At 41.0% G+C, this 17,815-nt stretch overlaps 1 protein-coding gene across 1 annotated transcript in view; it reads left to right on the forward strand.

The window, feature by feature from the left end:
• Window positions 1-209: 209 nt before the first annotated feature.
• The window catches only part of LOC102112104 (von Willebrand factor D and EGF domain-containing protein-like), a 130,264-nt gene continuing 112,658 nt past the window's right edge, over window positions 210-17,815 (forward strand). Inside the window, exons 1-4 of the mRNA XM_088058618.1 lie at window positions 210-228; window positions 885-1,078; window positions 10,048-10,273; window positions 12,795-13,027. Coding sequence (XP_087914744.1) covers window positions 210-228; window positions 885-1,078; window positions 10,048-10,273; window positions 12,795-13,027 — 672 coding nt within the window. The remainder of the gene's footprint in view (window positions 229-884; window positions 1,079-10,047; window positions 10,274-12,794; window positions 13,028-17,815) is intronic.

The raw sequence follows: 17,815 nt of genomic DNA on the forward strand, positions 1-17,815 counted from the left end.
GCTCCACCTCATCCCCTCCTGTGACCACTCTGCAGCGCTGACGTGGGGAAAAGGGACCTGGAATGCCTCAGATAACAGAGAAAAGGCCATTTTTTGCTACATGATCAGCTCATTGGAGATAAACAACTTCTAACAGAATCACCACAAGGCTTCTTTTTATTAGGTGGGAAGAAAAGAATTGAATATTCTGTAAAAAAGTCAAGAGATGTATGAAAAGAAACAGGGCAGGTGAGTAAACAAACACACATCAAGGGGCAGCAGCTTTGATTCAGACTTGGAGATGCACATGCACAATCCCTGATGTGTTTGGCTTTTTGCCTCAAGTGAGTCTGACCTGTGGCTTCAATATTTGCAAGCCTAACCTGAGCTGATTTCTCAAAACCCTTTACAGTTGTTTCTATACCATTTCTCTTCTTTTATTTTGGTAACATTTCTTGTTCTGAATCCTCTCAGCACATATTTAAAAGGATGCAAAGTGCACTTTACACTTGAGCATCAATTTATTTCATGATTAAAGCGCTCATGCATGTAATAAATTAAATTAAAACCCCACATACTTTCAAAGGTCACAAGGCTTTGGAACCTCAAAACACTACTTGATTTCTGAGGAGTGACTCAGATGTTAATCCCAAAAATTAGGCTGAAATCACGTTAAAAGGTGAAGGGGCTTGGTCCTGATTTAGATATGATGAAAATCTAGATAACTAAAATCTTTATATTACAAAATTTGCACTTTGATATATTTAAATCTGGATTCGTTTGCCTTGAAAATTAGCCCAATCCTAAAAAGAATAGGAACAGAAAAGGGTATAGGATTTAAGCAGCTATTAGCAGCATCCAGTGGAATTAAAGTGATTAACTTATTACTGCTTTCCCTTTTCCAGGCTCCCCAGCCCCCGAGTGCTGGCCGGGGGGACACCGCATCCTCCGCAATCCCCTCAGGAGCACCAGCTTCGACTCCCTGGAGCTGCAGCGAGCGGCCAGCCAGGACCTGGTGTGTGACCACTCCTTGCCACCGGCATGGTACCGCCTCATGCTGGGCCAGAGGCCCGTGGAAATGCCCACCAGATGTGTCGAGGTCAGGAGAACCTGGGGAGATGCAATAAACCCTCTCGGGGAGTTTCCCTCCTCATCCCTCTCTGTGCTCTCCTAGACTGTGTAACCAGTGGGGAGAGGTGGGTGGAAATGGGAAAACCACTTGGATGATGATGATGATGATGATGATGATGATTATTTATTATTTATAATTTATCATTTATAATTTATAATTTATCATTTATCATTTATCATTTATCATTTATCATTTATCATTTATTATTGTTTTTGTTGTTATTACTATAATTATCATTGCTATTATTATTATTATTATTATTATACAAGAATAACAGCAACAACAATAAAACCAACAGCAACAAAACTGCCACCACCACCACCACCACCAAAACCAACACTACCACTGTCATATGCAAGGGCATTAGTCAGAGACCAGGATCCCTACGGAGCAGCCAATATTCAACCGGGCTAGGAAACAGTCCAACATAAAACCAGGTGTTTTCCAGCTCTAAAGAGTAAACTGTCTATGTCACCTCAAGCTGTGCTTTTTCCAAGCAACTGTATGGCTTTAAGAATGGATTCTGCAACTTGACTCTTTTCCATATAAATTATTATGAGTTAGGGACTTCTTCTGCTGATGGAATCAGAAGGGAGAAATCATAAAAAAATAATATTTAAAGCAACCTCTGGGGAAACTGAAAGAAAAGCTAAAGTTGAATCTTTTTCTGCATTGAATAATTTCTTGCATTCTTTAGTTTCATAAGTATGCTAATGGCTTTGTGGAGCAAAAATCCCTCCACCACATAAGAATACTTTATAAAAGAGACAAAGCAATAATTATCTGGTTTTATGTGTGTTTAATATGTATGACAATAATGTTTAACTTGCAATCATTGTTACCAGAGCAACTTGAGCCCCTCACTAAAGTCATTACCACCTCAAATATCCCAACTGCAGGAGGTTAGCATAATTTCAAACATAAAGTTAAAAATTATTCAGAAAATAATAAACTAATTACCATAAATTACTTAGAAGATGAAATATTCAACCTAGAGTGCCAGGATGTTTGGTACTGGGTGAGCCTACTCTAGCTGGAGAACCCTCTCAAAATTAGCAAAAACATTTTATATCCATTCAAACTGGACCTGTGAACTTGTCACAACTGAGGTTTATCTTAATCATTTAATATTTAATGAAATGTTAAGAGACAGCTGTTATTTCTGTAGAATTTCTAACACTTTGCGTATATAAACTATAAATCTTATTAACATTAATAATTTCGCAGGATTATTATTGAAAGGTTAATTTCATGGCATCCTCAAATCTCCCAATGCGCTATGAAGTTCTCCAGGTTGCTCTATAAGTGCACATATATATTCTATAATATTATTTAATTTTTCATTATATTTTAACAATTTTTGAGTGTGTAGCACTGCTCAGCTGTATGAGATTGCTGTCTAACAATGCATGCTTTGTTTCTTTTAATCTCTTCTCTGGAGTTTTTCATTCAGGTTTGTGAAGGTATATTCATTAGTTTAGTTTCTTATCTTGTAACATAATTCTTGCCATTGGTTTCTTCATTATCCTCTGAATGACAGTAAATCTCTGCTTCGCCATGCTGATGAAGGATTACATCTGTTAGATGTCAAAACTGGAAGAATACGCTTCTTTTAGATCTTCACCTTCTAAATCTGCCTCTACATTCTGTCTCTCCCACTTAATTAAATCATTGTTTGATTTGGTTTTCCATTTAATTTCAGCAAAACCTCTGGAACAAAATAATTTAAATTAATAACTGCGCAGCTTCCACTCCTTAATAAGCAGTTATTATTGGACATTCCAGTCTGGCTGGAGCGACCTGATTTTAATTAAAAAAGTCAAAGACAAAACCCTGAACAGACAGAAGAGAAAAGAGACCAAATAAAGCCTTACAATACAGGTGCAGAATTAAAAAATACATTACTCCAGCACCTTGTAAAATATGTGCCCGGTGATATCGTGTTGATACTGGCCAGATACAATTAACTGCTTATCGATGGATGAGATTAACTTCTTAATTCAAAGTGCTGGTAGGTAAGGATTCCTGTCACCCAATTGAGCTCAGGAGGGATTTAAGCCTAATGAAGATTTGGAGGTCCTGCCCAGCGTGGCAGGACAAATGGCACGTGCTGGGGGACACGAGGGATGGAGCTCCCACAGCCTCCAGTGTCTGCCTTCTGAATCTTGCCATGAAATAAACCTCCACAATAAAATATGTCCCTGAGTGTTGTTCCATAACCACAGGGAGTCCTACATTCAGCAGAGAGAAGAACCAGGCCACACACAGGGGTTGTGAGAGCCCCAGAATGCTGGGGCCACAGCCCAGGGGCACAGCAAGCTTGGCAGAGCAGCAGTTCTTAAAGAGCTGCTTCTCATCCCTCATTTAATAAAAAAAAGGGGGAAAAAATGGAGAAAAGACAGAAGAAAACCCCACAAGCTACAAAGGGAAAAAAAAAAAGACAGAAGAAAAACCCAAAAGCTTTTATGTCAGAGAAAGTGAAAATATTAATTGCATTCCTGAACTTGCCGTCCCTTGAATCAAACTGCTGTCCATAAACTTATTCCTCCAGTGGCAAAATGCTTTTGATTGAAAGAGCTTTCCAATTTAGGCTTTGCCTGCTGAATTTCTCAGGGCAGGTAACAAATGATCCTGACCTTCCTCCCTCTATTTCTTCCTTGCCTTTCCCCCCGTGCTCCCAAAGGAGGCACAGCAATTACTGGATCCTGGACATGCACTTCTGGCCACAGCCACTTCCCTATCCAAAAAAATATTGTAGTAGAAGTCCAATAAAAATTTGCAAATTTTAGATCCTCAGGTACTGAGGCTGCTGATACAGATCATGGTATGGTCTTCAAGAACTGACAAATTTTCTGTGAAAGGCAAAGACACTAAATGAATAAAAGTATGGTGAAGCTTTTACTAAGATTAAGGCAGTGTATTAAGAAGCAAGAAACAATACACAGACATGGCCAGACTGCAGTAAAATAACTTTCAGAGGAAGAACAAAAGATGGAAAAATTAAAGCTCAACAGAACATCTCTTAAAAATACAGGTAAGTACTTAACAGCCAGTATGGGAAAACATACATCAATTACAGAAATTCCAGCTTCTGAATTAAAATAATACAGGGTGTATACACATCTAGACTCATGTACATATGGGCAAGCCCCATGGGAGGCATGAACACTAAAAAGAAATGTGAGGGAACATCACATGTTAATGTTATTGAAGATCTGCTCCACAGTCAGATAAAAGATCGATCTGTGGATTACAGCAGACCAGTGCACACTGCTGCCTATAATGTAAATTCAAATGCCACACCATGTTCACAGCAAAGCCAGAAATGGCCTGAAAATTCTCTTCTTCCCATGGACAAGTTCTACTGGCCCCAGGTGCTTGTCCTCACCAGCAGCTGAATGTCTTTTTCTGGAGGGAATGGCAGGAATGAGGAATAATTTCATTTTTGCACATTAACAATCTCCAGCAATCCCTGGTTCAGAAACTTCTGGGTTCAGGCATGGGTTGTTCAATTTTCTTGTGAGGGTAAGACGAAGGGCAGACATCGACCTCTTCTTTTGGTGACAGTGACAGGACCTGAGGGAATGGCCTGAAATTGTGTCAGGGGAGGATTAGGTTGGATATTAGAAAATGGTTCTTCACCAAGAGGTGGCTGGGCACTGGAAAAACTCCCCAGGGAAGTGGTCACAGCTCCAAGAACTCCAAGGAAGTTCCACAGATCTTGACAGAGCTCAAGAAGTGTTTGAACAATGCTCACAGGCACTTGGTGTGACTCTTGGGCCAGGACTTGGACTTGATGATCCTTGTGGGTCCCTTCCAACTCCACAGATTCTGTGATTTAAATTAATTTCTTTCCCATGAACCAGCCCCATAACTGCAATTTTTTGGCATACACAATTTTGTAGCAAGCTTTTCTACAGGCTGCTTATGGATATGAGACTGTCTGGGAAATGCCCAGTAATACCTGCCTGTGATGGGGTATCAAGATAATTTTCAGTACCCTTCTTCAGAAATTTCATCCTCTAAATGAGCAAAACCCTCTACAAATCTGAGTATGCTCTCAATTCGTGTACAGCTGTAAATGTGCGTGTGTAAATTAATAATTTACATTGAATAATGTTATACAGTTATGGGTTGGTGTTTACTCAGTAGTTTCATTTAGCAATATAGGTTTACTTTTTTACATGTGTACTAGGATCAAACATAGTGTTAAATGTTAATCTTTGGTGTATAAAACAAGGCCATGTTAAAGCATGTCAAATCTAACCTGCTCACGATGCTTAATATGCCACTCCCTAGAGAAGGGGATTTATTTTTCTATACTTTCCAGTCCTCTTTAACCTCTTCTAGAGCATTTTACACTCACAATCAAAACACAGTACCTCAGCTGCATGCCATTAATCTATTATTTTGTTTCAATTATTATTTTGCTCTGGATCCAGCCCCACTTTGATTTGCAATTGTTCCATGAATTTAAAAGCAAGTGACACTTTCAAGGTATTATTTAATCTGTAATTCTTTCTTGAACATATACATGAATATTCCAGATTATAATGGTAGGTATGAAGGACCTTTGTTTTTCTTGTTTGTTTTTCAGACAAGCAAAAACCCTTCTGTAGAAATTAAAATTACAGCCTTTATTGTTCAGAAGCATGTGCTTAAAAGAAAAACAAGACAGGCACCAGTTTAATTGCTACTACAGATATTCCTGACGTAAACTGATTTCTGTGGAGTTTGGCCCCAGACTGGAATTAAAAAAAAAAACCCAAACTTATTTACTTTTACTAACTACAAAGAAATAATAATAAAAAAAAGCTGAAGTAAAGTTTTGAGTGGATAACAGATGTAAAATCACAATGCTTTAACTGCCAACCAGCAGCACACCAAAAAGCCTTCCATCTCCATCCAACTAAAACAATGCATTCCTCACATATGGTGCTACTTATTTTTAACAGCATAATTTCAGCAGTACCCAAGTGACAAGAACAATCAAGCTTGATTTCTTTGTGCAGTTATGAAGAACCACAGTGTTCAATCAATCAACTGGTTGATACTCCAAACCCCAAGCAAAAGGAAGGAAACCTCATTGGATTAAACAATAATCTCTTGTTCCCTTGTTTTGGCAAAAGAGAAAAACAATTTTTTTTTATTGTTTAGGTTTTCTAAATTGGATTATTTAAATTATTATCTTATGCCTAATTAGGATTCAAAAATACTTAATGAATGCTTACCTGCTACATAGAGGTGTTGCAAAGATTAATTGGGTAAGGTTGATAAAATGCTATGAAGATTAAAAAAAAGAATTATGATTGGATAAAGTATGGAAAGATACTAAAGAAGGCTGTCAACAGCCTAAAGTGTCCCTTTAGTGTTGGAGTTCTTCTCCTTTGTGCAAGCTGTGTCACTGGACACCTAACCTTGTGGAGCTTGCTCTCCTGTAGAGGCAGCTGTGCAATTCCTCCTTCCCTTTGGAAATGCTGCTGAGTGGGGTGTGAGGCTCCCACGTCTCTCCAATATCCTTGGAGCAGCAGTGACTGCAGGTATTGCAGGTAAATGCTCTGTCTTAAATGTCAATCCTTCACTACCTCTGTATTCAGTTTTCTGGTACTCTCCCAAGTGACAGCTACAAAATTCAATGCAAATTATTCCACAGTGGGGACTAGAAAATTTTGTCGCTTTGAAGCCTCTTCTCCTAGATTGTTCTTCTAGGTTTCTTTGCTTCTTTGTTTTGTTTGGGGTTTTTTGGGTTTTGGGTTTGTTTTTTTCTGTTCTTATCTCTACTGCTTGAATACATGAATATACATTTGCCCTTGCCTTCCCAGGTCTGTCTTCTAATTCACAGAAGTCTCATGCAGCAAATCCTTTTGGCTAGTATGTGGCAACTTGCCTGATTCAGAAGGACCACATGCAGCTCATAACAGAAAATAAATTCATGTGTTTCATAGAGCTTCCAGGAAAACAGAAAAACTTGATTTATACCAAAATCCTTCCTTGGCTAGCCTGTAATCTTGTATTACAGTTTGGTACAATGACTTTCTGTCTCACAGTCTGATTTTTTTTACCCTCATAAGGGTTGGTCATTGCTTGTAATTTGTGCACATTACATAACAAACTGCCTCGCTCAAGTGGTTTTAGTGCAAGATTTGCCAGGGCAAACGCAGAAGATCCCAGTGGGGGTTTATCAAAAAGCTGCACACTGACGTCAGTGATGCTAATCCACATTTTCTCCAGCACTGAAATGGCTCACGGACTTCTGGTGAGGATAAAAACAGAGGGGGAAAATCACCATCCTCTTCTTCCAGCATTTGTTTTTCCTCCATGTGTTAACAAGAGATCCAGGCCCACTTTTATGTATGGATCACTTTCTGTCTTTTTTCACAGCCAGAATGCACTCACATCTATTTATCTACATGGCCCCCAGCACAGCAGAGAGATGGGTGTCTCATTAATGAATTATCTTCCCAGCATTGCTGCAAGGCACCAAAGTGCAATTCCCATCTCAGCCACCTCCACCTCCGGTTGAGAGATAAGAAAGTGAGGTACACAGAGAGTCAGTGATTTGTTATTCGCCCAAGGTCAAGCAGCCAGAGAAACTGAGGCACTGTTTGTGCCTGGCCAGAGGCAGCCCAGCAGCTGCACTCCCAGTGGAGCAGCACTGACATGTTGGCACCAGTTACATTGGTAAAGGCAGCATCAGATGGATGCTATAGCTCATTCTAAGCAAAAAAAAGTTCTTTTACAGAGAATTGTAGGAGTATTTTTTTTCATTTGGGATGGGTAGGCTGTGCTGTGTCTCCTCACCAAACAGTTTCCTACAAGACTCTCTGAGTTTGTACACATCCACTGAAATCCAATGCTCACTCATCCCTGCTGCTTTGCTCCCATAACTAATTCTTCCCATCTTGTGTGGTTCCAAATACCTCCAAGGTGAGCTCCCTAATGCCTGCATTTTAGTGTAATTTCAGACAGGATGTTCCAGTCCAGTAATCTTTACTCACACATGCAGAGGCACTGAAGCTTGTGGTTTCCCTGTGAAATTCAGGTTGCAGGTATCACATCCAGATGAGCATGAAGCAGAGACCTCTGACCTCCAGTTTCCATCCTTCCCTCTTCACCCATGCTGCTTCTCTGGTTGTTGTTTTCTCCACTCTCCCAGGTCATTACAAGTGTATGCTTTGGAAACATGCTTCTTCACACCACATCTCGCACTCTAGGTCAGAAGTTCATCAGGACACAACAAATTCCCATCATCTGTATTTTTACCAGCACAGAAAACACCCATGTACCTCAAAGCTGCAAACAAACAAACAGAACAAACATCCTAAAAGTTACTCACAACATGGCTTTTAAGGAAAGGAAGGGATTGGTCTAAAATTCCACCTGGAAGAATTTTTATGTTGGTCCCCTCTTCTCCTTTGCTCACACAGTGCTGGAAGGCTTCTCCTCCCCAGGGAGCTGCTGCACTGTGTGAGCTCCAGTGCCACCTGTGAGACCACCAAGACAGCCAACAGGGAAGGCAGGGTCAGTCTCTTTGCTCGGCTGATGACCATTTCCAGGGGGAAAAAACCAACAAACTTGAACAATTTCAACAGTGTCTTCCTGGAATCCTTGTTTTCAGAAGCCTGACAGTAACTAGCTCCAAATGGAAATCAGACTGTGTCATGTCACGGTGTTGATTTTTTTTCAACTCCCCTTGCTTTCCTGGGTGTGCACCCCTTCTCCCCTAGTGCTGCTTTCTGGCTTGAACAGCTCCCAGGAACAACTCAAACTGCAGGAGGGCACTGGTGCGTGAATTAATAAATTTATCCTTTGACTTTCACCGCTTCCCGTGCTGTCACACATAACTTCTGATCTTGAAAGTGAAGCAGCAAACCTGTGTCAGTGGGAAAACAATGTTGGTTTTGGGGTTTGTTTTTTTTCCCCAATGTGATTTATAGCCAAGCACTCACACTGGGAGGAATCACGTTCCCCAAGCTGGACTAGTAGAGATGGTTCACTGTCACTGGCTGAAGAAATGCAAAGCAACAGCAGCTGTCATGCTCTGCTGAATATGGATGATATCTGAGAGAAAATTATTGTCAGTATTTGGTAATAATTTCCAAACTTTAGCTCAAATATCTCTGTGCTTTGCATATTGGCAAATGCTAGGTAATGGTGCAGAAAAATGAGTCACCATTGTAATTGGCTTTGTATATTTAATAGGACCCTGATTACACCTAATGTCCTCACCAAGGTGTTTAAATTAAAGACAGCTTTAGAGAACCATGTTCCTTTATTCAGGGGAGAGAGCCTGACAGGTACAGAGGGCAGCTCAAATCTGGGATTCCTGAACATACATCCCTAAGTTGGGAAATGGAAATCAGTCTCTCTCAGCGGTGACTCAACATGATGTCATTTAAACCATTTAGGACCAATGCCTTCTGCCTTGGGATTTCCTGTGTTAAGGGCATTCAGGGAATTTGTTAATAGATAAAAGCCTGAAAGCAAAAATAAAATTTAAAAAAAAAAAAAATTTTTAATTAAGTCATTCATATCCTGCACATATGTTTTGTCCACCCTTCACATGTGTCTCTCTTCAAGAATGAGGGAGAGGTACAGGCCCCACAAACAGGTCCAGTGTGTTTTGGAAGGACAGGAGCTTTCAGGAGCAGGGCAGCTGTTTTGGAGGCAGGTGATCTAGCCTGCTTTCATTCTTTCATCTTCTTCATACAAACCAACAAAAACCAGAGGCAAATACTTTGGAATCCTGTTATTGTGCCCTTTAAGCGTTTTATCTGTGTAAAGCCACCTCTCAAAACTGAGCAAGACATTTTCATCCCCAATTACATGGCTTTTTCACCGACCCTCCAGGTTCACCACACTCAGATCTTGGGTTTTATTGATCTCCACAGGGTCTTACCACACTTGTAAACAGTCCCTTTTGTGTGCACCCTCAGATGAACAAATGTGGGACACAAGCTCCGGTGTGGCTGTCACTGAAGTCTGAATCCCTGCCAGCTCCTGGGGAAAGCAAGAGGCTCACGGGCTGTGCCACCTGGCAGGTCTTCGGGGGCACCAGGGACTGCTGCCTGTTCCGGATCCCCATCGCCGTCAGGAACTGCGGCGCTTTCTTTGTCTACCTCCTGCAGCCCACTCCAGGATGCATGGGCTACTGTGCAGAAGGTGAGGACCAGTAAAGTATTTATCAATAAGATTACTTATGCCTCTCAGGCTGGGTGTTCAAAGGCCCCAGTGTTGCAATGTACATCACAGTGACCTTGCGAGTCAAGCGTCACTCCTGCTAAGGCGCAGAGCATGTAGAAAATAAATCAGTGGCAGTCCAAGGTGTTCCTGAAGAATAGCTCCTATTACCAGTGCAAAATGTAATCTGGTGTGTATTACTGAAGCGTTCTTTGCTTGGTTACAGCTCACATGTAACCTTTCCCACTGTCTTTGGCTCCACTTTGGCTTGAAGTTGCAAAGTGAGTGAGCAGAGGCATCTCGGCTGTACCGAGGCACTGTATCCAGGATACTGTTTCTAAGGCCTCTTCTTATCTTTAATAACCCAGTATCCCCCCTCAAAAACAGTAATTCTGAAACTCTGCAAGGAAAAAAAAACAACCCCAAACTAAATTGATAACATCTTTTTCATGACATTTATATAATTGTTCTCGTCAGAAATAATTTTCAGCCTGCTACGAGAGATGCAACCCCTGTTTGGTAGCTAGGAAACAAAGGGAAAGCAGAAAGCAATTGCTCATTCAGTTAAACCTCCTGAACTTTGGAGCATGGCCAGGTGCATATAGATTTCACCAGAAAACATGTTTCTTTCTCAATATGAAAAAAATTACCTTTATACTTTTCTTTTAGTGATTTTGGACAGAAACGCAACACTGAGAAGCTAAGGTTATCAGCTTCTCAATCGGGCAAAATCCAAGCTTAAATAGATTTTGAAGAGAAAGATAAATATTTTCTTATCTTTATCAATATTTTAACATTCCCACTTGAAGAAGAGGAAGGAAGAAGGGCTCAAAGAACATGAAATTAATTCACCATTTGAAATTTAAAAAAATCCATTAAAATAAATGAAACCGATTCTTACTCAGAAATTACGTTTTAGCTCAATGAAGTCATTTTTCAGCTTATGCTTGGATTTTTTATAAACTATAAGATTTCCACTACTCTTGTTCAAAGGATTTTTTTGCCAATACATTTTGGGGGAATAATCTTGTCCTATTTGATGATTCACCCTGTTCAGTGATGTAAAGTAACCTGCATTTCTAATAGGAGAAAGCTTATCTCTTCCCATCTATCCCAGTCTCGTTTTCAATGAGGTTCAGTCCTTCAGAGTCTAATTTCTTGCCTTTAGGATGTTTTTGCAGTCTCATGCATTGGATAGAAAACACCCAAATCTGGAGTATTTTTACTGGATATTTTTACCTCACTTGCTTAAATTCAGCTGTAAATATTGCACCACAGGAGGCTCAGCTGGGTCCAGCTGGCATGGTCATGGCTTTGTGTCAGGGTCAATTCCCCAGCCCCTTCTGCTGGAGGTTCAGGAGCATGACACCAGTCAGCTCAGCTTCTGAGTTGCAAAACAAAATGATTTTAAAACTCTATAACTTGGCAGAAAGGACACAACTGGGAAAAGCAGTGTTCATGTTTGCAATTCCACTCACATCCTCCTGTGAGCTGATCAACTAACTCTGTCCTTCTGGGATAACTTCCTGCACACAGTCATGATGCAAGCTGCAGTTTGAGGCAGCTTCTCTAAGAAAACGAAATAGAAAAGGGCATAAACAGCTAGTCTTTATTCATCTTTTAAGTAACTTGTTTCTTTTTCTTACCTCTTGCTGTTTGCCCTGGACAGATGTTAACACATTGGTTTTCTGTTCTGCTGGAACAGCTTCATATTTTATTCTCTTGGGTTCCCACATATTATATTTTCTACACTCCTCCAAAAAAGTTACTTAATTTATCCTTTCAAAGCATCTGAACCAGCTTCATGTTTTGTTTGAGTCTGGGTCTCTAGAGATGAAAAACATCCCCTCACACTATTATACCTCTCTTTGTTTCTACTTTCCAGGTGAGTTTAACAGGAAGAAAGGTTTCAGACTTCATTACTTGTTGAAGCCTACAGAAAGCAAGCTGTATTTTTAGAGCAATGGCATTATTCTGGGCAGAGGGAGATTCTACTGAGCAGATCTAGCCTAGATACATGCTAAAACAGCCTGGAAAGGATCTTCACAGCAAGGCAAGAGGGGCTGGCTGCTTTCTGGGAGTCAGTTTATCTCTGCCACATAATGATTTCTCATATCTCTCTGAGCTTATAGCAAAATTTGGATCAAAAGGATGTGCTCCAGGGAAATGTAAAGCTGATAACCTTTGCCAGAATAATTAATTTTTATTAATCTGAATGCTTCATTTCAATGATGTTTCTGTCACTGCAAAATAAAAAAAAACCACATTGAAAGCCAGGAGGTCAGATGGTATAACAACAATAGGTAGTCAGTACACAATTAACAATTTTTGCATTTCATATGAAACACACCTTCTTAGTTGCATGGTTACTAATTAAGTCACAGGAACATAAAATGTAGTGTTTCTCCCATGTTTAATTACATTGACATCTTCTTGTTAGGTGAACAACTGTGACATCAGAATACCATTTTGTGCTCATCCCTCTTTTGTTTTCCTCTTCCAGACAATCTCACAAGCCTGGCTTTGCAGCCAGCGATCACTCCCGAGCTCGTACAAGGCCGAGTCCACCTGAAGTGCAGCTACAGCCCCCCTTCCCCTGAGCCCCCAGTGCAGTACAGGGTGCTCTGGTCTCGCCTCTCCAGCCCTGGCAAGAGGGAGCAGATCCACCACGAGACAACCCCGCAGCCGTTTTCCTACGTGGAGATGGACGGCGCAAATCTCCGCTTGGGAGACACGGTACTGCCACCCTGCCCTCAGCAGCACGGGTCACACACCCTGATGGGATCAAACCTTTTCCCTAAATCTTTCTTGTGTTTTTATCGGTGCTGCTCCTTCCTCCTTATGTTTAAGGCTGCTGCCCAAAAAAGACCAGAAACTGTTTCCCGACAAGATTGTTTAATACCATTAACCCGGTTCAGGACCTGTAATATTTCTTTGAATTGCATTGAGTTCTTGGAAGGTATTTTACCACATTCTAAAGGCAAATTGAATATTTGCAGTTACATTACACCTTGAATGCTGTGAAGTTTGTATAAGTGGTGGGTACATGTGCCTGAGACAATTTTTCCTTAGTACTTTTTGTACCTTGCGGCTGTGAGATTTTGCAGCAGAGGCAGGCTCAGCTGCATGCACTCAGTAATTTTTATATCCATGGATCAGAGACACAATAACATCTTTTCACATTAAAAAAAAAAAAAAACCTGTTACTTTTAAAATAGAGGGAGATTCATTTTATGGTTTTTTCTCATGTTGTTCTGCCTCTCTGATTCAAATTCCTGGTTGAATAGCATACTGAAAGATAGAGTTCATTACAAAACAATCTTTAAGAAGTATATTTGATGGCTTACACAGCAACAATGATCTGCTCTCAACAACAACAACAAAACAGAAACCAATACAGATGTGAAAAAAATTGACTCATGTATGAATTCATGGTCTTTTATGGTACAGAAAAAAGACTTTTAAAGTTAAATTAGGTTCATAACTTTTACCAGCAAAGGGACAGTAGTGATGCTACAGCAAACTGAAAGAATAAATAGGGATAACGGCCTGGTGTTAAAAGTAGGTTGGAAATAGTCTTGGTATTTTGCAGCTCTTCTTTGAGATCATGGAATCAGAGAATAGCAGCCCAGACAGAGGGTTTAAGGTTCATCTGGTCTAAATTTTCTTGGCAAAAGCATAGTCTAGACAAGACAGCCAAGCACCCTTTGCTGCTGAACCTGAAGTGTTCTGGGATGCTGGGAAATCCAACACTGCTGTGATTATTCCAATGGATAATTGATCTCATTGAGAAAAAATTATTTTTTGTGTTGAATCTGAATTTTCCCTCATCTTCTCCATGTTACTATTTGTAAAAAGGGACCTTCCATCTTCTTTGTATCCACTCTTTAAAAACTGGAACATGGTGATGAGGTTTCCCCTAAGCTTTCTTTTATCAAGGCTGAATGAACCCATTTCTCTCAACCTTTCATCACATGACAGTTTCCCAGGCCTTGGCTCATTTTGTGGACCTTCTCTGGACTCTCTCCAGCCTGCCCACAAGTTTTGGTGTAGTGGTGACCCAAACTGAACACATTATTTCAGATATGGCCTGAGAAATTCTGACAAAGATAACAATTTCTTTAGCCCAGTTCAGAATCTGACTGATGATGCTCTCACATGTTATAACACGAGGCAGATAATTCTGCAAGTTTAAGAAAAGTTTGTGCTATGAAGATATAGTCTCATCAAAATAATTTCATTTGCAATCACTTCAAATCTTGTTTTAACAATCCTGAGGGATTCAGAGAAAATATGGTTCTGTTAACAAGTAGCATTGCCAAATCTCTCTAAGACTATTTTTATTGTATTAAGTTTCCAGTAAGCCCTTCTTTGTCCTCTGCTGTAGCTACGTGTTTAATTTAGTGGGTTTAGTGAGACTAAAGTGTTCTCTTCCTTGCTAGGCTTCTTTAAAGGTCTTCATGGCCTATTTGACTAATTAAAATTATCCTTAAATCATCACGGGTGAAAACCAAGCAATGATGCTTCAGCTGCTACTGAGAATTCACTTTTACAAAATAAAGATTTTAAAAAAGCATTTCACCCTGTTTGCCATCCCAGTCTGGGTGTCTAACTAGAATCAAAAAGAAGAAGATTCTCACTTCCAGTGATACAAATCTGAAGAAATTCAGCATTTTTAGGGCTACCCTAGGGGAAAGGTGATGCCACTAAAAGGGAAATCAAACCCTGGGTACCGAACTCCGCCACACAGAGGTAATGGGTAACTCACCTGCCCAAGGGAGATGCAGGTGGAAGAATATTCTCTCAGGCAGCATTAAAGAAAGGCCACATTCGCACTGATAAAAGCTACAAGAGAGAGGAGACAATAAATCAGGAGCACTTTCCAGTACTTTTTCCCTTCTCCATGCAGAGCCCAGTGGTAACATCCCCAAGGCTGTGGACTGCCAGGGTGCATGAGGGGTATTCAAGGCAGAATTTGTCCCCCAGGACAGAGAATTTGAAGCATTTTGACAACTACTTGTCTTTTTTGAACCTTTTTAAGTCATTATCTCTACCTGCACGATAACCTGCATTTGGTTCCATACATTCATGGCCTGAAATCAGCATCTTCTCAGTTCCTTTCTTGACAAAAAACTACAGCCAAGCAAGACAACTTTTTTTTACATCACTTTCTGGGTGGTTGATGTCGATGTTATTCTTTGTCTGTAAAAAAGTCTCCAGGTAATAGGTCAGTCATGTAATGGAACAGCTATTGATATATTTTAATACGCAGTCAAACCTTAGAGAAGAGTTGAGATTTACCAGCCAACATTCCTGAACTTGTATTGACTAAACAGCCAGTTATTTTTTAATAGCCATCATGTGTCCTTTCTTTCCCCCATCTTTGGGTTCCAATTTTGTTATTTCAGACAGTAATGCTGGCAGCATAATGTTCATGAAACTATTGCAGTCTTAAATAAATCTATAACATGCCACTATTTCTCTATAAGCTCTGAAAGAAGCCTACTCCATCTGATATGAAAATCCTGGCATTCCTAAGCCTTATTTATGTGATAGTGACAGAGGTCATTTCATTCCTCGAGGCACAGCCATCTATAAATTATAGCAGCACACTGTGAGTAATGAGTTATGCTAAAAAAGAAAGGTGTTTAGGAGAAAACTGTGCAGATTTTGCTCAGCGCAGCAATCCAAAAGTTCACATGGCGAGGAGCAATTGTCACCCTACATAAACCATGGTGCTCGTTGTAAAATAAGAATGTTTAAGCAAAACCAGACTTTCTGAGCTCTGTGAGAGAAGTGGCTGTTTTGCATGGAGGAGAAGGAGATTATGCCCCAGCCAAAAAGATATCAAAATTACTGCCTCAATATACAAAATAACTATTTTTCTCTCACAAGGGAAAAAGGGTGAAATTTCATAGAGTGGTTTGGATTGGAAGAGACCCCAAAGATCATCCAGTTCCAACCCCCTCCATGGGCAGGGACACCTTCTGCTAGACCAGGATGCTCCAAACCCCAAGGTGGCCTTAAACACCTCCAGTGTTTAAGATGAGGCAAGAGATCTTACAATCCTGTTGTTCTTGGTGCTGGAGAAAGCCAAATCTTGCAGAGCACTTACACTTCATCTCTCAAGGAAATAGGATTTCTGTCTTATTGTCACTTCAAGCACTTCAAGAGATGTCCCAGTTCAGCTCAGGGGAGAAAAGCAGCTCATACCAGATGATGGATCCACTACATTTATTGCACTTAGATGGAAAATCCTGGGCATACGGGCTCATAAATGCTAAATCATATTAAGTCTATACCTGTGGAAATACTCAAGCACTTAGAAGGCCTTCCTGAGGATTTGCCCTTTCTCCTGTCCCAGAAATAGTAAGGCCTCACCTTACAGACCCTCAGTCAGCAGTGGCTGTCAGCATCTTGCCTTTTGATGAGATGAGATCTCAGGTCCTGCCCTTGGCTCAGCTCTCACTGACCCAGACTCTGCCCAATTCAGAGGTCTGCACCAGCACCTGGACTCCAAAGTGACAAAGTGGCATTTCCCCTACTTAAGTACTAATCCCCTCCCAACCACTGGATTTGTCAAAATCAACAACAGGAGTAGGAAGACCTGCCTGTTTGTAGGTCACAGCTGAGTTTACAATTTCTTCCTCAACCTTCAGGCAGAAAATGAGAAACATCCCAGCAGAAACAGAACTCTAGGTGAACTTGAACAGAGATTTTAAAGCAGAAAGGGTCAGAGAGCTGATGAGCAAAACTCTGCAGATGATAAAACACCTTACTACTACCCTGGGAAAATTTCCTTCCTTAGCAGAATAATGACCTAGAGTCAGCTTCCACACACTGCCTGGCCGTCTGACAAGTGGGAAGAGCTGCCTTCTTCCTGTACAGCCAGCAGCAAAGTGAGCAGAGCTGGACTACCCGCAGTGCCAGGTCACACAGCTGCACCTGCTCCCTCCTTTCCACAGCCAACAGCCCCTCACAGGGAGTGATTTGTGTTCTAAAGCTGGAAGGTCTAGTTCATTAATTAAATCAAAGACAGATTCTCCCTACTTTCCCCTTCCTGCTAACCCTTCTGGAAAGCCTTCCCAGAGACTTTGTTCCTACCCCTTTCTGCAAAAACCTACAGCCAGATCATTTTCTCGAGCTAATGAGAACTATTTTTCTTTTATTCCAGCTTCCCTAGAAATGTCATCCCTCAGCTCTGCTCATCCTTTGCTCCTTTCATCAAGGCTGTAAACCACAGCTCCCTCCCACACACCCTCACAGCTCCCACAGAGCGGTGACTCCAGGTTTTCCTAACCCCAGCCCATTAGTGTTTCATGGAGAAGGCAATGGGCTCCAGTGCCCTGGCAGCCATCAGGAGACACCTTTCACCTGGCCTGGTGGTTCCAGCCCTCCAGCTCCCATCCAGGGGTGTTAGCTGTGACTGTGAGCCCTGCAGGGGCTCTGCCCTCTGACACGGGGCATGCACCTCCAGGAGTGAGGTCCAGAGTTAATAACCATCCTCAGAACAGGCACCTGCAG

Source organism: Pseudopodoces humilis, chromosome 8 (assembly GCF_049639895.1).
Source record: "Pseudopodoces humilis isolate 2021_Gansu_Grassland_sample_001 chromosome 8, ASM4963989v1, whole genome shotgun sequence".
Classification (NCBI taxonomy): Eukaryota; Metazoa; Chordata; class Aves; order Passeriformes; family Paridae; genus Pseudopodoces; species Pseudopodoces humilis.